Source organism: Mustela lutreola, chromosome 10 (assembly GCF_030435805.1).
Source record: "Mustela lutreola isolate mMusLut2 chromosome 10, mMusLut2.pri, whole genome shotgun sequence".
NCBI classification, from domain to species: Eukaryota; Metazoa; Chordata; class Mammalia; order Carnivora; family Mustelidae; genus Mustela; species Mustela lutreola.
Window position 1 is genome coordinate 21,087,461 of NC_081299.1, and position 22,677 is coordinate 21,110,137.

Genomic DNA, 22,677 nt, shown 5'->3' on the forward strand with positions numbered 1-22,677 from the left:
ACCAGGCAAGAATGCACACATGTTAAGTATGTGTAGCAAAATATTTAAATAAGCATTTTTTTTTAAAGTCAATAAATTTTTATTTAAGGAGTTTTTACATGTGATTACTTCCACTGCCAGTCACTGCTCATCACCATAGTTCCTCCAAAGTTAGAATCATAATCTTCAAAACAGCCCTTTTAAAAAGAACTTGATCAATCCACAGTTGTCACTGTCACTCCAGAGTTCTTTCAGCTGGGCTTCTTGCATCTCCATTTGAATACGGACATACTTTAAGAACTCCCCACCTGTAATCTTTGGGATCCAATGTCTTTACTTCAGGGCCCTGTTTAGGGTCTGAGTGTAGATCTGTCTGGTTCTCAATTTCAAACACCCTCTAAATATGAGTTCAAATCATATTCACCCCTAAACTATCACCCTAGAACTGTACAGATTATTGGGATACACCAATACCTAAGATTTAAAAAACATAACTATTAGGTCAGAATTTTAGCAGATAATGATAAGTGTCTTGCAGTTCTTTCCCACCGATCTAACACATAATTCTGTGAATAAAGGAAACCACACAAATACTCTATGAGGCGTTTCCAACGATGTAGGTCTACAGAAAAAGCCCCATCGGGATAGACCTCAACTAAATAAGCATTTTTTTTTTTTTTTTTAAAGATTTTATTTATTTATTTGACAGAGAGAGTACAAGCAAGCAGAGAAGCAGGCAGATAGAGAGGAGGGGAAGCAGGCTCCCCGCTGAGCAGAGAGCCCGATGTGGGGCTCGATTCCAGGATCCTGGGATCATGTCCTGAGCCGAAGGCAGAGGCTTTAACCCACTGAGCCACCCAGGCGCCCCTAAATAAGCATTTTTAAAATATATATTTTTTTAATTTATTTGAGAGACAGCATGAGCTGGGGTGAGGGGCTTCAGGAGGGGGAGAAGCAGCCTGGTCCCAGGACCTTCCAGATCACGACCAGAGCCAAAGGCAGATGCTTAACCAACTGAGCCACCAGACATTCCTAAATGCGTATGTATTTATAGTTTATATAATATTAATGTAATAGCAACAACAATCATTTAGTGACTAAAAGGTATAGTGAAAATGTGTGGCATAAAGCAGCACTGTACAAAGCATTCCATGTACATTATGTCATTGAATGTTCACATTTCTCAAGACTGTCTTCAGAAAGGGAGCTTAGTCCATTAAGCAAGTGTAGGAAATTGGGTCAGAAGCAAACCCGGCTGTACCCCTTCCAGTTTGTCACAAGAGGTGGTGTCCAGAGTTTCCAGCCCCATTGGCAAGCCTACCTTTGTTGGGGTTGGTGGTGTGGAACAGATGTAGGTGGTCTAGTGCCACTGACTACCAGGTTCCCTAATTCCCCATGCTCCAATCCACTGCCCTCTGAGCAATCTTCTGATTATGACTCAGCCTCCATTAGGCATACTACAGAAGCTGTCCTGGCCATGCAAACTTGTGAGTATTCTTGTCATTGTGATAATTACTCCTTACCTCTAATGAATAAACTAATATTCCAATTTTATTTTATTTTATTTTTAAAGATTTTATTTATTTATTTGACAGACAGAGATCACAGGTAGGCAGAGAGGCAGGCAGAGAGAGATGGAGAAGCAGGCTCCCTGCCAAGCAGAGAGCCTGATGCGGGGCTCGATCCCAGGACCCTGGGATCATGACCCAAGCTGAAGGCAGAGGCTTTAACCCACTGAGCCACCCAGGCATCCCTAATATTCCAATTTTAAATTCAATAATTAAAACACAAAATATTTTAAAAACAGGATGCTAAGCTCTAAAGTAATATAATTTGGGGTCGCCTGGGTGGCTCAGTGGGTTAAAGCCTCTGCCTTGAGCTCAGGTCATGATTCCAGGGTCCTGGGATGGAGCCCCGAATCGGGCTCTCTGCTCAGCGGGGAGCCTGCTTCCTCTCTCTCTCTCTCTGCCTGCCTCTCTGCCTACTTGTGATCGCTCTCTGTCAAATAAATAAATAAAATCTTAAAAAAAAAATAAAGTAATATAATCTGTTGTGTGTGGGGATTTTGTGGCAAAATATACCTAAAATTTACCATTTTAACCATGTTTTTGGTTTTATTTTGTATTTTTTTTTAATTTTTTGTTTGTTTGTTTGTTTTTATTTATTTGACAGAGAGAGAACATAGGTAGGCAGAGGCAGGTGGAGAGAGAGGAGGAAGCAGGCTCCCGGCTGAGCAGAGAGCCCGATGTGGGGCTCGATCCCAGGACCTGCGATCATGACCTGAGCCGAAGGCAGAGGCTTAACCCACTGAGCCACCCAGGTGCCCCTGTATTTTTTTTTTTAAGATTTTATTTATTTGTCAGAGAGAGAGAGTGAGCATAGGAGACAGAATGGCAGGCAGAGGCAGAGGGAGAAGCAGGCTCCCTGCGGAGCAAGGAGCCCGATGTGGGACTCGATCCCAGGACGCTGGGATCATAACCCGAGCCAAAGACAGCCGCTTAACCAACTGAGCCACCCAGGCGTCCCTTGTTTTGTGTTTTTAAAAATTTTTATTAAATGTGTGAATCATCAGGTTTACTTACACACTTCACAGCACTCATCACAGCACATACCCTCCCCAATGTCCATGACCCCACCATACTCTCCCTAACCCCCTCCCCCAGCATCCCTCGTTTGTTTTGTGAAATTAAGAGTCTCATGGTTTGTCTCCCTCCCGATGCCATCTTGTTTCATTTTATCCTTCCCTACCCCCCCACAACACCCCAACCTTGCCTCTCAAATTCCTCATATCAGAGAGCATTTTAACCATTTTTAAGTACACAGTTCAGTGGCATTCAGCACATTCACATTGTTGTGCAACCATTATCACCAACTATCTCTAAAACATTTTATCATCTCAGAGTGAAACTCTGGGGGCCCCTGGGTGGCTCAGTGGGTTAAGCCTCTGCCTTCAGCTCAAGTCATGATCTCGGAGTCCTGGGATCAAGCCCCGCATTGGGCTCTCTGCTCAGCAAGGAGCCTGCTTTCCACCCCCTCTCTGCCTGCCTCTCTGCCTACTTGTGATCTCTCTCCATCAAATAAATAAATAAAATCTTAAAAAAGAAAAGGGGGGTGGACTGCAGAGAGGGAACGCCTGGGTGCCTCAGTCCTTAAGTGTCTGCCTTTGGCTCAGGTCATGATCCCAGGGTCCTTGGATCGAGTCCCACATCCAGCTCCTTGTTCAGCAGAAAACCTGCTTCTCTCTCTCCCTCTTCGTGCTTGTGCTCTCTGTCAAATGGATAAAATCTTTAAAAAAAAAAAAAAAAAAAAGAGACTGCAGAGAGGGGGAGACTGTGGAGTCCCAGATTGGTTTTTTGTTTGTTTTTTTCAAGATTTATTTGAGAGAACGAAAGAGAGCAGGAGTGGGATGGGCAGAAGGAGAGGGAGAGAAAATCTCAAGCAGGCTCCTTGCTGAGCCTGACTCTGGGCTTGATCTCATAATCATGAGATTACAACCTGAGCCAGAACCAAGAGTTGGACACTTAACTGACTGCACCACCCAGGCGCCCCTGGAATTCCAGCTTTTGGGGAGTTTCTAGCCCCAGTATCAGACTTGGACTGGTGAAACTCTGTTATAGGTCAAATTGTGTCCCTCAAAAAAGACATGTTTAAGTCCTAACCCCCAGTACCTCAGAATATACTGGAAACAGGATTACTGCGATATGATTAATTACGACGTGGTTGTACAGGAGTAGGGTGGGCCCTTAATTCCATATGACTGGCATCCTACAAGAGGAGAAGAGATAGAGAGAGGGACACATGCAGGAGAGAAGGCCACGTGAAGGCCGAGGCACATAGAGAGTGATGCAGCTATACGCAGAGAATGCCAAGGATTGCAAGCCACCCCCAACAGCTAGAAAAAGGCAAGGAAGTCTTCTTCATAGAAGCATTGGAGGGATCGTAGACTTTTGGCATCCAGAACAGTGAGAGAATATGTTTGGTTGTTTTAACCTCCCTAGTGTGTGGTGCTTTGTTATAACAGCCCTAGGAAATGAATACACCTTCCTTCAAAACAATCTCGGACCAAGGTACCACCTGACTTTAATTACATGAGAGACCCTCAGCAGAACTGCCTAGCTAAGCCCCATCAAGCCCCAGACAACTGAACAAAATAAACGACTATTACAGGGGCACCTGGGTGGCTCAGTGGGTTAGGCTCTCTGCTCAGTGGGGAGCCTGCTTCTTCCCCAACCTACCTGCCTCCTTGTGATGTCTCTCTGTCAAATAAATAAATAAAATCTTAAAAAAAAAAAAAAAAAGACTATTACATTTTTAAGCCACTGTTATCATTTTAAGTTTGTTATCTAATAATAGATAATTGGAATATCTGTCCTGTTATTAATACTAGCAACATTAACCAGGAACTGTTACTCCACCGAGACTCCCAGTACCTCCCCAAGCCATAGCTTCCAGTCACCAGCAAGGAAGCCTTTCAGTAATTATTCATGGGCTGATCTATACTGAATCTTGTAATAACTTCTGCCTCATTCAGTTGGCCTTCATACTCACAAGACTGTTCACTTTCTTCTGAGCACACTGTAACCAATGCAGATGGGGGCTTACTCATTTCCCAAGTGATGATGGTTATCGATGTTAGTCAAGTATCTCTCAGAAAAACCAAGCTTGAATTTAGTGTGTCTTAAGTTGAAAAACAGAATATAGAATTATATGTACATTATGATTATAATTTTAGGGGGAAATGGATAAACAGGCTAAAAACTGCAAGAGAAAAACTACTATTTAAATGTTGGAGACATAATAGCTACATTTACAAAACTCTTACTTTGTGCAGGGCCCCAAGCCAGTGACCTGACAAATGTAACCCATAATTCTCATGATCACCCTGTAAGGATGATACTATGATCTCTACTTTACAAATGAGGAAAACAGGCTCTGAGAGAAAGTTAGGAGAAAGGACAAGGTGATACCAATAGAAAGTGGAAAACCCATGCCTGGGCTCATTCTCCTGACCATGGATAGATTTCTCTTCTCTGTATGATGCTACCATTGAACAAATACATCCATTCCAGAGCCCCCAAAAGTCTAATCCTGACATGAAAGTTCCTCCCGCTACCTGTTCCTGGTGGTCCTGAAGGAGCAACAGTGTGGATGCCTCAGGGAGGAACAAGACGACATACCTAGATGCAGCTGGACATCCTTCACCTCCAGGGTGCTGGACTTGCGATGCCGAGCAAGCTGGCAGGCTGCTGTCACCACACTCTCGATAAAATCATCAGCAATCTGCAGCAGCATCTGGGGAAGACAAAAGTGGGGGAGAGTAACCATGACATTGGCAGAGCAGGCTCCTGTTGCTGAGACAACTCTGTCTGCTGGAATCACATATTTAGTTAGGCTGTCTATTAGAAGGCCCGGAATCAGCATTTGGGCTAAGGTGAGGACGAGGAGGAGTGAGGACAACACTAGAAACACATCAACTCGTTAAGCAGGTTGAGTGCAATTCACAAGATTCTGAGGACGTTACTCTCTGAACTTTCTATCTAGAGAGATCAACCAGTCCAATCCCTCACCCTCGTATTTTCTTTAGAATTAGGTGGGAAAACAAAAGTGAATCATTATACTTCCTCATTCACAGTCTCCTAAAGCATTTTTATTTCCATTAATCTCACCGAGACCTTATAGTAATCCTGTAAAAAAAAAGTGGGGCATGGACTTTATCCTCCTTATATACAGAAGGGTGCTAACTCATAACCATACAAATGCTAAGCAGTGGAACCAGAATTTGACTTTGAGGTTCCATGTCCGAAACCTGGGTTCTTTCCACTTCATTATCAATTATCCTGGACAACATGAACAGTAAAGTCACAATTCTGGGGATGCCTGGGTGGCTCAGTTGGTTAAGCAGCTGCCTTCGGCTCAGGTCATGATCCCAGCATCCTGGGATCGAGTCCCACATTGGGCTTCTTGCTCCGCAGGGAGCCTGCTTCTCCCTCTGACTCTGCCTGACACTCTGTCTGCCTGTGTTCTCTGTCTGCCTCGCTCTCTCTCTCTCTGACAAATAAATAAATAAAATCTTAAAAAAAAAAAGTCACAATTCTGAAGCTAAAAATCTACTAAAAATTGGAATTCTCATCACTCAATATATTCCCCATGGCTTCCTCTGCTGACCAAAAATAAAATAAAATTACAACCATGGATAGACATTACTTATTCTGCTAGACCATTATCACATTGTCATCTTTCCGATGAAACCAAATGGATACCATCAAATGGAAAGATTCCTTTCTTCCTTCCTTCTCTCTCTTCCCCTTTCTCTCTCTCTCTTTCCTAGTAAGCTCTTAGGTGTGCCTGATTGGCTAAGGTGGCTGGGTGTCTGCCTTTGGTTCAGGTCATGATCCCAGGGTCTTGGGATTGAGCCCCACATCATTGGGCTCCCTGTCAGTGGGGAGCCTGCTTCTCCCTCTCCTCTGCCCCTTCCCCCTGCTTATGCTCTCTCTTCCACACTCTGTCCCTCTTAAATAAATGAATACAATCTTAAAAAGAATGAAAAAGTAAGGTCTATGCCCAATGTGGGGCTTGAATTCATTACCCCAAGACCAAGAGTCACATGCTCTAGCAACTGAGCCAGCCAAGCACCCCCAATGGAGAGATTTCTGATTAAACATGGCAGATCAATTCCAAAAATGACCTCCTCTCCTTCCCTAAATGCACTAAAATAACATAAAAGGAAAAAAAGACATATAAATCCACAAAGACAATTAAAACAGGAGAAAAACACTTAATAGATAAGAGAATGCAATAAGCTTTTAAAGTAATTTTTTGCCAAAGAGATAACAGTGGAAAAGTGGGATCTGATCTAGCAGATGGAAGGTACAACACAAGTACCCATCAAAGAGACAACAATGAGATTTGACTTGATTTGCCCCCTGCAACCCCTAAAAGATCCAGGTTCTGGAAGTGCCATTTACCACAGAAGACTGGGCTGAGGCATGGGACTAAAAACTGAGAAATTACTCTGTGTCTATATACAGACTAGTCCCCATGCCTCCACACTCCAAAAACAGCCAAGAGACTCCTCCCCACACATACCTGACCCAGAACACAGCAGTTCATTCTCTAGAGAATTGAACAGAGTTCAACTGAATGGCTCTGGATTAGAATGCACCAGACACAGCACGGAACAGACACAGCCTCCTTCTCTTGCCTTTCTGCCAGCATATCAGAAGCTAGAGATAAACCTTGCCTGGAGGATTTTTCTCTGGAGATGCCAAACGACTCCAGAGAAAAGACATACAGATGCTAACACGAAGAGAATTCCCTATAAGAAGGCTGACTTGTGGATAAATGATTCTGAAGTGAAGCCAGTGCTTTGCTAAAACTGGCTGAGTGGAGCTCACAAAAGCCAATTAATTATATGCCTTTCTTCATAATCTTGAATTCAGAAACATGTTGATAGCTTAAAATAGGGCCTATTGGGAATATTTACACCATAGAAATTAGGGAATGTTCAAAATTAGGGTCTTTCTCTCCACAGAGTTGGTTGCTAAACATTTCCCAGCACATTTTACTGAGTGAAGCCCATCAGTCAGTAAGTTCTGTTTTGAATTAGGTTTTCAGTGGCTCACTCTTTAAGAACAGATAGTCAAGAACACCAAGCATTTGAAGAAAATCTCAAACACTAAAAAGAAAATAAACAAACCAAAGGAGAAAAAAGGGACCCAGAGGACACTAAGATAATGCAGGGAAAAGAAGAAAAGGTCAAAAAATGTAATTCCTCAGAGTGAAAGGTAAGAAAAGATATCACAACGAAAAAATAAGAACAGAGTGCCATGGGGATAAAAAGGACCAATTAGGGGCACCTGGCTGGCTCAGTCAGTACCGTGTACAATTCTTGATAACCGGTTTGTGAGTTCAAGCCCCGTGGTGGATATAGAGATTACTTACAAAACAGAATCTTTTTTTTTTTTTTTTAAAGATTTTATTTATTTATTTGACAGAGAGAGATGACAAGCAGGCAGAGAGGCAGGCAGAGAGAGAGGAGGAAGCAGGCTCTCTGCTGAGCAGAGAACCTGATGCGGGCTCGATACCAGGACTCTGAGATCATGACCTGAGCCGAAGGCAGCGGCTTAACCCACTGAGCCACCCAGGCGCCCCGTACAAAACAGAATCTTAAGGGGGAAAAAAATAAAGACCAACTAGTCAACAAGAAAACGTTATAGAAATTAAAATTTTTGTGTCAACAACAACAACAACAAAACTTAAAAGGTTTAGAGGATAAACTAAGGATAATCTCCCTAGCAAGTAGAACTTAGAATTTCAAAGAAACGAGGGACACCTGGGTGGCTCAGTCAGTTAAGCATCTGCCTTCATCTGAGTCATGATCTGGGGGTCCTGGGATCAAGTCCCGTATCAGACTCCTTGGTCAGCAAGGACCCTGCTTGAATATTCTTTCCCTGTTCCCCTTCCTGCGTGTTCTCTCTCTTAAATAAATAAATAAATTAATTAATTTTTTAAAAAAAAAAAGGAAGAGTAAACACTGAGCAGAACTCATCAAAAAACCAATAGAAGAAAATCGAAATCTCACACTGCTGATAGGAATGTAAAAGAGTGCAGCACTTTGGAAAAGGCAGTTCCTCAAAGGAAAAACACAGTTACCACATGACTCCAAGAAATATTACCAAGAAAGATGAAAGCGTATTTCCACACAAAAATGTATACACGAGGGGCACCTGGGTAGCTCAGTTGTTAAGTGGCTGCCTTCAGCTCAGGTCATGATCCCTGAGTCCTGGGATTGAACCCCACATTGCGTTCCCTGCTCTGCAGGAAACCTGCTTTTCCCTCCCCCACTACCCCTGCTTGTGTTCCCTCTCTTGCTATGTCCCCCTCTGTCAAATAAATAAATAAAATCTTAAAAAAGAAATGTGTACACGAGTCAAAAAGAAAAGAAAAAACAGAAAATTTGCATGTGAATATTCACGCAACATTATTCATAATAACCAAAAAGTGCATACAACCCATCAACCGATGAATGGCTAAACAAAATACAGTATGTCTCTAGAATGGAAGAGTATTCTGTCATAAAAAGAAATGAGGTACTCATACTCCTTACAACATGAACTTTAAAAACATTATACTAAATGAAAGAAGGCATGCACAGACATCACGTATCATATGACTCCATTTATCTGAAATGTCCAGAAGAGGCCAATCTATAGACACAGAAAGTAAATTAGTAGTTAGTTGCTTAAGGACTATGGGGGCTGGGGAAAAATGGGAGTGACTGCTCATAGGTATGGGTTTCTTTCAGGGATGAGGAAAATGTTCTAAAAATGCCTGTGTTAAACCCTAAGAGACTCTTAACTGTAGGAAACAAACTGAGGGTTGCTGGAGGGCAGGTGGGAGGGGGGATGGGATAACTGGGTGATGGGCATTAAGGAGGGCACGTGATGTAATGGGCTCTGGGTGTTATATGTAACTGATGAATCACTGACCTCTACCTCTGAAACTAATAATACATCATGTGTTAAAAAAAAATGACTGTGTTGAGAGTTGCACAATTCTGTGAAGAGACTAATGACCACTGAACTGTAGATTTCAAATGAGTGAATTTTATGGTGTATGAATTATATCGCAATAAAACTGCTGCCTCAAACACCCTCCCAACACACACATACACACGCAGAGAGAGCAAATATTTTCCCTCTGGTTAAAAAAATAAAAATAAATGGAGAATCTAGGTGGCTCAGTCGGTTAAGTGGCTGCTTTCAGCTCGGGTCATTATCCCAGGTTGGTGGAGAGCCTGCTTCTCCCTCTCCCTCTGCGTGCTGCTCTGCCTACTTGTGCTCTCTATGTCTCTGTCAAATAAATAAATAAACTCTTAAAAAAGAAATAAAATTAAATTAAAATTAAAATGAAGTTATACTGTTTTTGTAATCTGTATTTCTCTTCCCTGGCACTACACATTCCTCAGCAAAGGCAAAACAGACAACATCAATAAGAAACTCCAAACTCGGGACGCCTGGGTGGCTCAATTGGTTAAGCGGCTGCCTTTGGCTCAGGTATTGATCCCAGCGTACTGGGATTGAGTCCCAAATTGGGCTCCCTGCTCAGCAGGGAGCCTGCTTCTCCCTCTGCCTCTACTTGCCACTCTGCCTGCTTGTGCTCACTCTTGCTCCTCTCTCTCTCTGACAAATAAATAAATAAAATCTTTAATTAAAAAAAAAAAAAGAAAAAAAAGAAACTCCAAACCCCAAAATAGACAAAATCATCCCAGAATTGAGGCACTCACATCCCCCAAATAAAAACAGGCTCTAGGAAGCCAGCACAACAAATGAAAAAAGATAGATACTGAGGCTCATATGAAAATTCAGAATTTAAAAAAAAGTGAAGACTAAAAAACCGGATCAGAACAGCATGGAATTCCTTTCTTTTTCTAAGCAGGCTCGATGCTGAACATGGGGATTGAACTTACAACCCTGAGAGCAAGAGTCGCAAGCTCTACAGACTAAGCCTGCCAGGCATCCACACAAGATTTCCTAATAGGTTTTTTGAAGACATGGAGCAATACCTTCACAAATGGAAGGAAAAAATTATTTTCATAATCTAATTCTAAACCCATGCAAACTAAAAGTTCTGAGGTTAGAATGTAAGAGACTTTCAAACACTTGCTTCTTTTTTTTTTTTTAAGATTTTATTTATTTATTTGACAGACAGAGATCACAAGTAGGCAGAGAGGCAGGCAGAGAGAGAGAGGAGAAAGCAGGCTCCCCGCTGAGCAGAGAGATCATGACCCTGAGATCATGACCTGAGCTGAAGGCAGAGGCTTAACCCACTGAGCCACCCAGGCGCCCCAGGATGGAGGTTTCTGAGCATGAAATCTGAGTTGGGGAGGGGAGGAGGACCCAAATCTGCATATTACTTATCCATTTGGAAAACAATGTTGATAAGTGAATACCAGAGCTGATAGTAGAACCAGAATAAAAAATGGCACAAAGAAAACTAAATAAAAATAAGTCAATTATAGGGGCGCCTGGCTAGCTCAGTAGGTAGAATGTGTGACTCTTGATTTCAGGGTTGTAAGTTCAAGTCCCATGTTGGGTACAGAGATTACTGACAAAAACAAACAAAACAAAACAAAAAAAAACCCCACAACGAAACAAAGGCACTTAGGTGGCTCAGTTGATTAATCGTCTGCTTTTGGCTCAGGTTGTGATCCCAGGTCCTGGGATCAAGCCCCACGTCAGGATCCCTGTTCAGTGGGGAGCCCGCTTCTCCCTCTCTCTGCAGCTTCCCCTGCATGTGCTCTCTCTCTCTCTGTCAAACAAATAAATAAAATCTTAAAAAAAAAAAAAAAAGTCAATTATCAACTTTAGTAGGTAGTACAAAACCGGACTTGGTTCAGAGGTGAACAATATGTACTTGATTAGAAAAATGTCAACACTGATTTCTGAGTTATCTAAATGCTGTGACAAAACTATATTGGAGGGGGGCACCTGGGTGGCGCAGTTCGTTAAGTGACTGCCTTCGGCTCAGGTCATGATCCTGAAGTCCTGGGATGGAGTCCGGCATTGGGCTCCCTGCTCAACAGGGAGTCGGCTTCTTCCTCTGACCCTCTCCCCTCTCATGCTCTCTCACTCTCTCTCTCCTCTCTCAAGTAAATAAATAAAATCTTAAAAACAAAACAAAAAAAACTATATTGGAGAGATGGCTGTGTGGCCCTATCACTTGAGCATCTGCCTTTGGATCAGGTCACGATCCCAGGGTTCTGGGATCAAGTCCCACATCAGGCTACTTGCTCAGTGAGGAGCCTGCTTCTCCCTCTTCCTCTGTCTGCTATTCCCCCAGCTTGTGCGCTCTCGCTCTCTCTCTCTCTCTCTGACAAATAAATAAATAAATAAATAAAATCCTTAAAAAATATGTGTTTAAAAAATATATATATATTAGAAAAATGAGGGAGGGTGCCTGGGTGGCTCAGTTGGTTAAGCATCTGACCCTGGCTCAGGTCATGATCTTGGCTCCCTGCTCAGCAGAGAGTCTGCTCCTCCCTTTGCCTGCTGCTTCCCCTGCTTGTGCACTCTTTTTCTCTGACAAATAAATAAAATCTTAAAAAAAAAATTAACTCTACTGCTTAAAAAAAAAAAAGAAAAAAGAGAAATGAGGGAAAGGAGCATGGACAGACATGTGTGAGTGGCTTAACAAAATCCTCATCTACAGGAAGTCCAAAGACAGAAACCGAAGAATATCTGTTTAACTGTATTACTTAGAAACATGGAGGAATATCACATGAACAACTAAAATTGTTGAACGTAATTGCCTATGAGCAGCAAACTGAACCCTTTTCACCAAGCAAAAGTAGTAGCAGCTGCTAGGTATAAAGTGCTAGGCATTCTCCCAGGTGATTTGTATGAAGTTATTCCAAGAGACGCTCATAATAACCCTGTCGGTAAGTAATACCACACCCTACCAACACAAAAAGCTATGTGTCCACAGCTACAAAGCTGGTAAGTGGCAGAGCCAAGATTCAAATTCAGATCTGTCTGCCTCTGAAGTCTTAGGTCTCAGGGACACAGACTCTGGGGTGCCCAACTCCATCTTACCTCTTCCACATCTTCATCCAATTGCTCATTAGGATCCACTTCTCTTACTAAGTCTTGTAATTTCTTCTTGGTCAAAACCTAAAGTTAATTGGGAGAAGATTTTTCAGCCAAGTATTAAGGAAACAGAATACCTCATTCCCCTATAATGAAGAAATGCTGTCAGTTTGCTGGGTTTAGTTTCTACTTTCCAAAAGTTAACAGTCTAGCCTCCCTGGCAGTCTGCTCTAAGACTACACTCTCAAGACAGAAGTGGCCTAGTGAAAGGCTGAAAGAGCAGTGTGGAAGAGAGGCCAACATCTGTCAGTTTATTTCTGCTTCTTGTGCTCACTGTGCCTTACCCTCCCTCTACATTAAGTAATTTGCAATTATCTGATAACTGTAACTTGTACTGTGCCTCTGTTGTCTTTGGATATGTTTTTCCTATCTGCTCAGTCCATGGTGGCTTCTTTCTGCTTTTCCTAGCCCACCCAGGTAAAAGGAACCACTTCCTCCTTTGGCCTCTAGGGTATCCTGTGCACCCTCTGTCACTGCATATATTATAAACTTGCCTGTTCCTGGCTTAATAGGCTGAAAGCTCCCTGATGGCAGGGAACATGTGTTCATCTCTGTATAATATTTGTATAAGTGCATGAAGCTGTGACTTCTCTTTCATAAAGGAAATGTCATGTCATATACATATGCCATTAAATAATCAAGATGTACATTAAAGTGCTGACCATAGTTATTTTGGGGTGGTGGTAGAATTATGGGCTCTTTATTCTTCTGTATTTCTAAAGTTTCTGTGATAAGCATGCATGTATAATTTTGGAAATGAAGAAACACATTTTTAAAATAATTATTTGTTAATTATGTGTCAGATCTATTCATTCTACTATTAAATCCACTTAAGGCAAGCCTTCATTCCATGTCTTGATTTACTGCAAAAGTCTTAGACTTGGTCTTCCTCTCAGTCCACCCCCTTTCTACCTTTCTTGTCCACTTACTGCCAAGATAATCCTAAGACATATGACTTTTATAATTACTTACTCGTCTATTAAATATTTGCAAAGATTGTCTAATGACTAAGTGTTTCAAAGGAGACTGACTTGCATATGCGCAGTATATTCTGCCATAATCCTGCCTATGTAATGTTACCTCCTGTTCTCCTCCAACAGACTCCACATTCAACACAGGTTGGCTTCCCAAATGTCTGCCCAACCCTCCCCATTCACCTTTGCTAGTCCCCCACCCCATTCTCTTGAAATGTCTCTCCCTCCTATTCTATCCAGCCTATAAAGCCCCAGACAAGAGATTATACTTATTTCTTATCTCTTGTGGCTCCGGAGGGCAGAATCAGAATCATGAGCAGAAAGTGGGGGAGAGAGGGCATGGCGGGGGAGATTTTAGAATTAGTGCACAAAGTTAATAATGGAGCAGCTGGATGAACTAGAAGGAGAAAAGACCAGAGGCAATAATGCTTTTATTACAGGAATAATGAATAATGAATCCATTAGTTATTTCATTATTTTATTTAACAATTATATAGCGTATATATTTTTATATATACATATATAAAAACCTGTCATAGGCAACATGTGTTAGTGTGTGTGTATGAATGTATGTACATATACACACACACACATAAATACCACAGAGTAAACATTGATAAACATTGTACATGATAATCTGATAAGGAACTTTAGAAGTCCAAAGGAGGGAAAAGACTCTTTTTCAGCTGAGAGGAAGAGGCAGCATCTGAGATAGACATCTCTCAAAGCATTACTGGTTCAAATAACGTAAGAGATGCCTAGGGAGAGCAAAAAGTAAGAGATGATACCTGATTGTTTTCAGGGCTGAGACGCCCTCCTGTCCCAGGAGTGCCTGGTATCTTTACCACTGTGGTGCTATTGGCCATGGAGCCTTGTGGAGGGGTGCTGGCTGGTTCCGGTTTTATGGATGAGAAATTGGAGAGGTTGATTAGGGCTGAGGGGCCAAACTGGTTCATAATCTGTCGAGCTTTGGACTTCAGCTCATAGAGCTTATCAAGGTCCTGTTTCTTTTTGGAGCTGTGAGGACCAAGGCCAATCAGCTGTAGAAGGAAAACAAGAGAACTAGCTCCAGAAACATCTTTAATAAAGGATAAGGTTTGAAAGTAAAATTGTATAAGGTCTGTCAGACTTGCAGGGTCTTCAGGATATCTGGGATAGTGAACATTCACACCTACACATTAAAAATGGAGGGAATGAAGAATGTTCACTGCTCTCACCTCAAATTTAGAAACCATCTTGTCTCCAAAAGCTAAATGAAATAGTTCACAAAATTAAATAAGGAAGAAAGCAAATGAAATGGTAAATCTTATGTACAAAAATAGACTAGAATGAGTAAGACATTTTTGAAGACTTTGTAAAAATAGAATATTTGGTTAAGTACTACATGCCTTATTTCTGAACAGCAAATTATGTTATATTCAAACAAATCATGGCACAATCACACACTTAAAACCCAGTCACAAAACTTAAGAAAATAGATTAGTTCCTTTTGGCACTTCAAAACATGCTTACATCTATGTCAGGTCTATGTCTAAAAAACACCGTTTTTAGCAACTGTTAAAAGTAAGCTGTTCTTTGTCATCAAGAGCAAATTTTTTGAGTGTTAACAATCTTTAAGTACATGCAGAGTCCCAAACCCAGAGTAGTCAAGATGCCTAAATTTTAAAGCCATGAGGTAGACTCTGTGGACAGCAGCTTTGGTGTCATCGACATCAGAAGCACATTTACCAAGTTCCACCAACAGTGGCCTCAACGAGCTTACTTACAGCTATCTGAGTGTCTAGATCTTTAATTACATCAGCAACGGCTGTGAGCCCGGTGAAATGAGAGGCAGCCATTTTCAAAAGCTACCTGTAAATAAACAACTGGCATCAACCACCACCCTTGCCACAGCACTTTGGCTGCGTGGCCTGGCACATCTTCACTGACCGGGATCCAAGCAAACCGGATGTGGAGAAACAACATCCTTATTCTTGTCTCCTTATTCATACTGCACACTGAGGAAAACATCTCCATCTCTTTCATACACAACCTCTAAAATTAATTAATGACAATTATAGTAATGTAGCTTCTCTTCCAATAAAACAATGTTCTATTGGTAGGGTAAGCCAGCAGCATATGAAAACTTCACTGGCCAAAACTGTGAAATGAACCTGCAGGAATCACAACAGTGGTTTTCAGAACTTGGTGAAGCTTAGCAACCTAAATGAGCATCTGCACCTGTCAACTCTGGCCCCGTATTGCTGTGTTCCTCCACAACAAACTGTCTAACTCTCTAATATGAGAAATGACCTTTCCTGGTCTGCCCTTAATAAAAGCAGCGAATGGGGCGCCTGGGTGGCTCAGTCTGTTAAGCGTCTGCCTTTGGCTTGGGTAACAATCCCAGGGCCCTTGATCAAGTCCCGCATCAGGCTCCCTGCTCAGTGGAGAGTCTGCTTCTCCCTCTCCCTTTCCCTCTGCCTCTCCTGTGCATTATACTGTATATAAAACCAACTTGTGCTCCCCCTCTCCCTCTCTCTCAAATAAATAAATAAAATGTTTAAAAATAAGGGGATCCTGGGTGGCTCAGTCATTACGCATCTGGGTTCGGCTGGAGTCAAGATCCCAGGGTCCCGGGATAGAGTCCTGCACCGGGCTCCCTGCTCAGCAGGAAGCCTGCTTCTCTCTCTTCCACACCCTCTGCTTGGGTTCCCTCTCACTGTCTCTCTCTATCAAATGGATAAATAAAATCTTGAAACAAATACTTTAAAAATAAATAAGTTAAAGCAACTAGCTACTTACTGGTTAAGTGACCAAGAGAAACTTGTTGGCCAAGAGGCAGCTGAGGGGACAGCAGAGCATCAGGATCACTTGTTTTTTAACCATTTGCCTCCCTTTCCCTTACCCACAAATGTCATCAATGGAAGAATCAGGATAGGGAAAAATTGTTGACATGGTAATAGTTCTGTAATGTTATAAAACCAAACTATTCCCCCACAGCGAGTTAAGAAAGAGCCTTATTAAAGATTATCAGTATGTACACCATACTGAACATTATACCTTTCAAATAACATTCCCACAACCTACAAGGGACTTCCCAAATAGGACTGAGTATTGCTCAAAATAAGCAGAAGACTCTTTTTGTAACAGAGGTTTCTGTATAATGGGAATTTCTCTAATAAGACCTGTAGACAAAAATATAGCCTATCTACACAGCACCAAATATGGATAATCATTTATCAAATTAGGAATTAGCCTTAAGGAATAGTTCCAATGGCTACTAATGAAATAAGAGGAATCTGTACATTGTAAGAAAAATCAAAGTTTCTCCCTCAGAAACTAGACTGTACTTTACTGTTTTGTTGAGAAACAAACAATACTTCTGCATTTTCAATAATTCTGGGAAAGCGAACTACTCTTCCATTAAAACAAAACAAAAGAAAGCATATGATAACCACTCATTACCAGACACTGCCCTTAGTTTCCTAAACTGTACCTTTATTTGGTTGGATTTAAAACACGATAATCAGGGGCGCCTGGATGGCTCAGGGGGTTGACGCCTCTGCTTTCAGCTCAGGTCATGATCTCAGGGTCCTGGGATGGAGCCTCGCATCAGGATCTCTGCTCAGTGGGGAGCCCGCTTCTTCCTCTCTCTCTGCCTGCCTCTCTGCCTACTTGTGATCTCTCTCTCTCTCTCTGTCAAATAAATAAAATCTTTGAAAAAAAATAAATAAAACACCATATTCATATGGGTGATGATTACATGGGTTTATACAATGTCAAATTCATCACACTGAATATTTAAGATCTGTGCATTTTACTATATATAAATTATACCACAATTAAGGACAATAAATCAAATCTCCTGCATAAAAATGAAAACTTGTGCTCCCAGGCAAACCTATATGCTAATGTTCATAGCATTTATCAATAGGGAAAAGGCAGATAATTGAATCGGGTTTCATGTTTAAAATTTAAATATGTGATCTACCTGGAATGAGAGGAGATATATATATATATGTGTATATATATATGTATATATATATATATACACACACACACACACACACACATATATCCCTCCCTTTATACACTCCTCTATTTCATTTTTTTGGAAGATTTTTTTTTTAAAGATTTTATTTATTTATTTGACAGACCGAGATCACAAGTAGGCAGAGAGGAAGGCAGAGAGAGGGGGAAGCAGGCTCCCCTCCGAGCAGAGAGCCCGATGTGGGGCTCGATCCCAGGACCCTGGGATCATGACCTGAGCCGAAGGCAGAGGCTTAACTCACTGAGCCATTCAGGCGCCCCAGATTTTATTTATTCAACACAGAGAGAGAAAGCCAGAGAGCACAAGCCGGAGGAATGGAAGAGGGAGAAGGAGAAGCAGGCATTCCGCTGAACAAGGAGCCCGACATAGGGCTTGATCCCAGGACCCTGGGATCATGTCCTGAGCTGAAGACAGATACTTAACTGACTGAGCCCCCCAGGTGCCCCTGCACTCCTCTATTTCAGATGGATCAAATATTTAAACCTCAAATATAAAATAATATACTAGAATGTAGGAGATTTAAAAAAATATTCTGAAATCTAAACCTCTCACTTTGTACAAAACCTAACTCAAAATGGATCACAGTTTTTTTTTTAAGATTTTATTTATTTTTTTGACAGAGAGAGACACAGCGAGATAAGAAACACAAGCAAGGGAGCAACAGAGAGAAGGAGAAGCAGGTCCCCCACCAAGCAGGAAGCCCCATGTGGGGCTCAATCCCAGGACTCTGGGATCATGATCTGAGGCAAAGGCAGATGCTTAACAACTGAGCTACCCCAGCGCCCCTGGATCACAGTCTTTAATGTAAAATGTAGAACTATAAAACTTTTAGAAAAAAAAAAACAGAGGAAAGGGCACCTGGGTGGCTCAGTGGGTTAAAGCCTCTGCCTTCAGCTCAGGTCATGGTCTCAGGGTCCTGGGATCGAGCCCCACATCAGGCTCTCTGCTCAGAGGGGAGCCTGCTTCCCCCTCTCTCTCTGCCTGCCTCTCAGCCTACTTGTGATCTCTCTCTCTGTTAATAAATAAAATATTTAAAAAAAAAAAACAAAAACAAAAACAGAGGAAAAGCGTTGGGCTCTACTAGGCAGAATTCTTAAGACTTGGCACCAAATGCACAATCAGTAAAAGGAAATACTGATAAATTGGCCCTCATCAAATTAAAATAAATTTCTTCTGTGAAAGTTCCATGTGAAAAGGATGAAAAGACAAGCTACAGAGTAGGAGAAAATATTTACAAACTACATATCCAACAAAAGACTATTATCTAGGGGTGCCTGCATGGCTCAGTCGTTGGATATCTGCCTTCATCGGCTCAGGTCATGATCCCAAGGTCCTGTGATAGAGCCCCGCATCAGGCTCCCTGCTCTACTGGAAGCCTGCTTCTCCCTCTCTCACTCCCCCTACTTGTGTTCACTCTCTCGCTGTCTCTCTCTCTGTCAAATAAATAAAATAAAATCTTAAAAAAAAAAAATGAAACTAGTATCTAAAATTATAAAGAACTCTCAAAACTCAACTTTTTTTTTTTAACTAATTCAATCACAAAATGAAGATACAACCAGACATTTCACCAAAGAGGATACATGGCAAATAAAGCACATGAAGATGTTCAATATCATTAGTCCTAAAAAAAAAAAAGGCAAATTAAACCTGCAATGAGATAAAACCACACACCTATGAGTAAAATAAAAAACGACGATAGAACCAAATGCTGACGAGGATGAAGAGAAACTGGGTCACTAGTACGCTGCCACTAGGAAAGGACACAGTATAGCCACTTTGCAAAACAGTTTGCAGTTTCTTTAAAAAAAATCTACTCATGTACTATCATAGAAGAGCCTAAAAAGACATAAAGACAAAATGGGAAAACTGTGATCTGAATTCAGTTAATAGTACTGTATCAAGGGGCACCTGAGCTCAGTCTGGTAAGCATCTGCCTTTGGCTCAGGTCAGGATCCCAGGATCCTGGAATGGAGCCCCACACTGGGCTCCCTGCTCAGCAGGAAGCTTGCCTCTCCCTCTTCCACTCCCCCTGCCCATGTTCCCTTTCTTGCTATGTCTCTGTCAAATAAATAAATCTAGAAAAGAGAGAGAGAGAGAGCGCGCGAGAGAGAGCGCTCGAAAATGCGTACATGGGGGAGGAGGAGGAGCAGAGGGAGAGGGACAAGTGGACTGCACTGAACATGGGCTGGACCCAGGGCTTGATCCCACCACACCCCAAGATCATTACTTGAGCCAAAATCAAGTCAGAAGCTTAACTGACTGAGCCACCCAGGTGTCCCAAAGAGCCTGCAATTTTATTTTTCTTTAAATATTTTATCTATTTATTTGACAGAGATCACAAGTAGGCAGAGAGAGAGAGAGAGAGAGGAGGAAGCAGGCTCTCCATTGCGCAGAAAGCCTGATGGGGGGCTTGATCCATGATCCCGAGATCATGACCCGAGCCAAAGGCAGAGGCTTTAACCCACTGAGCCACCCAGGTGCCTGGAGCCTGCAATTTTAAAATCAGGGTTATGAGTTCAGGCCCATGTTGGGTGTGGAGCTCACTTTAAAAAACAAAACAAAAAAATAAAATCTTTAAAAAAAAAAAAAGGTGGGGGGGGGGAGGGAACAAATCACTGATACGTAACAATAGGGATAACTTAAAATATTTAAGTAAAAAAAAAAAAAAAAAGTCAGTTCCAAAAGAATACACAATGTATGATTTATATGAAATCCTAATGTCTAATGATCTAAAAACTAATCTCTAGGGGCACCTGGGTGGCTCAGTGGGTTAAAGCCTCTGCCTTCAGCTCAGGTCATGATCTCAGGGTCCTGGGATCCAGCCCCACATGTAGCTCTCTGCTTGGCGGAGAGCATGCATCCTCCTCTCTCTGCCTGCCTCTCTGCCTACTTGTGATCTCTATCTGTCAAAAAAAAAAAACAAAAAACAAAACAAAAAAAAAACACCAAAAAACAAAAAACTAATCTCTAGCAATAGATGGGGCAGAGAGTTTGGGGCATGGGGGAAGTTTGTGCTGTGGATAGGGAAAGTTTGTATGTATGTAAACACGCTCTATCCTGAGTGGGGTGATGCTTACCCAGATGCATGCATTTATCAAAACTCATCAAACTGTCTACCTAAAATGTGCACATTTTATTGCATGCAAATTATACCTCAATAAATCTGACTCAGGAGGGGCGCCTGGGTGGCTCAGTGGGTTGGGCCTCTACCTTCGGCTCAGGTCATGATCCCAGGGGCCTGGGATCGAGTCCCATATTGGGCTCTCTGCTGAGCAGGGAGCCTGCTTCTCCTCATCTCTCTCTCTGCCTGTCTCTCTGCCTATTTGTGATCTCTCTCTCTGTCAAATAAATAAATAAAATCTTAAAAAAAAAAAAATCTGACTCAGGAAAAAAAACTCAACATGCAACTATTATATGACCCAACAATTCAAGTCCTAGGCATTTATCCTAGAGAAATGAAAACTTACATTCACACCAAAACCTGCACATAAATATCATAGTAGCTTTATTTGTAATACTCAACTGTAATCAGTTCAGATGTCTCTTAAGAAGTGAATGATTAAACAAACTGTGGTATATCCATATCATGGAAAATTACTTATCAATAAAAAGAATAAAACTTGATACATACAACTTGAATTAACCTCCAGAGAATTATGCTGAACAAAAGATTACAAAAAGAGTATGTCTGGGGCTCCTGGGTGGCTTAGTCGGTTAAGTTGTTAAGCCTTCAGCTCAGGTCATGATCTCAGCATCCTGGAATCAAGCACTGTGTCACCTCTCCCCGCCCCCACTCCTGTGTTCTCTCTCTTATTCACTCTCTCTCTCAAATAAATAAAATCCCCCCCCTTTTTTTAAAGAGTACATTTATAGAACATCTTTGAAATGATAAAATTTTAGGAATAGAGGGCAGATTAGTGAGGTTGTCAGGGACAGGGTGGCAGGGAATCAGATGTGGTTATAAAAGGGCAAAATGAGGGACAGTGATTCAGTTCACTGTCTTGACTGTGATGATGGATAAAAGGACCTATAAAACTAAGTTGTATAGGACTTAATCCACATACATCCATAACTGAACACAAGTAAATGGACACAAGTAAAACTGGGTAAATCTGAGTAAGACTAACAGATTACATCAATGTGAATATCCTGGTTATCATAACAGACAACAGTTTTGCAAAATGTACCATTGGGGAAAACTGAGCAAAGCATTATTTCTTGTAACTACACATAAATCTACGATTATCTCAATTTTTAAAAATTAAAAAAAATTTATTCTCAGTCATGAGTGAAAAACACTTTTGCGGCACCTGGATGGCTCAGTCAGTTATGCATCTGACTCTTGATTCTGGTTCAGGTCCTGAGTTCCGGGTTGTAGGATCAAATCTCACATCAGGTTCCAATCAGAGTCTGCTTGGGTTTCTTTTTCTCCCTCTCCTTCTGCCCCCCTCCAACCTACTCATGCTTGGTTGGTCTCTTTCTCTCTCTAAGATAAATAAATACATTTTAAAAGAAAAGAAAAGAGAAGCCCTTCTAAAGATGACACAAAGCTCAGGAGCCATAAAAGACTGACGTGTTCAATCACATATAAATAAAAATATCTGAAAAAAAAATTAAATTTTTAAATAAAAATGAAAATGTCTGCATGACAAAAAACATAATAAAGTTAAAGGACAAAAGACAAACTAGCAAAAATACATACAATATGTATCAAAGACAAAAAACTAATTTCTTTCACATATAAAAAATACCTACACATCAATATACACCCAACAACCCAAAAGAAAAATTGCAAAAAACAACAAAAAAATGACTGCAAATAGCTCTTAAAGTAATGGAATGATCCTTAAAAAAAAAGTAATGATGGGGCACCTGAGTGGCTCAGTGGGTTAAAGCCTCTGCCTTCGGCTCAGGTCATGATCCCAGGGTCCTGGGATTGAGCCCCGCATCGGGCTCTCTGCGTAGCAGGGAGCCTGCTTCCTCCTCTGTCTCTCTCTGCCTGCCTTTCTGCCTACTTGTGATCTCTGTCTGTCAAATAAATAAATAA

At 41.5% G+C, this 22,677-nt stretch overlaps 1 protein-coding gene and 1 non-coding gene across 3 annotated transcripts in view; both read right to left on the bottom strand.

Moving 5' to 3' along the window:
• TAF12 (TATA-box binding protein associated factor 12) overlaps positions 1 to 22,677 on the bottom strand; it is a 37,403-nt gene that overhangs the window by 5,125 nt on the left and 9,601 nt on the right. Inside the window, exons 2-5 of one of the 2 annotated variants that reach the window (XM_059136756.1) lie at positions 15,367 to 15,451; positions 14,389 to 14,640; positions 12,573 to 12,650; positions 5,157 to 5,271 (exon numbers count right to left, since the gene is read on the bottom strand). In XM_059136756.1, the coding sequence (XP_058992739.1) occupies positions 5,157 to 5,271; positions 12,573 to 12,650; positions 14,389 to 14,640; positions 15,367 to 15,438 (517 nt within the window). In that variant the 5' untranslated portion in view covers positions 15,439 to 15,451. The remainder of the gene's footprint in view (positions 1 to 5,156; positions 5,272 to 12,572; positions 12,651 to 14,388; positions 14,641 to 15,366; positions 15,452 to 22,677) is intronic. The other variant, XM_059136755.1, reaches the window with a different exon arrangement.
• LOC131810709 (small nucleolar RNA SNORA18) lies at positions 505 to 635 on the bottom strand. The gene has a single exon (XR_009345687.1). It is a non-coding gene; the product is annotated as a small nucleolar RNA SNORA18 (small nucleolar RNA).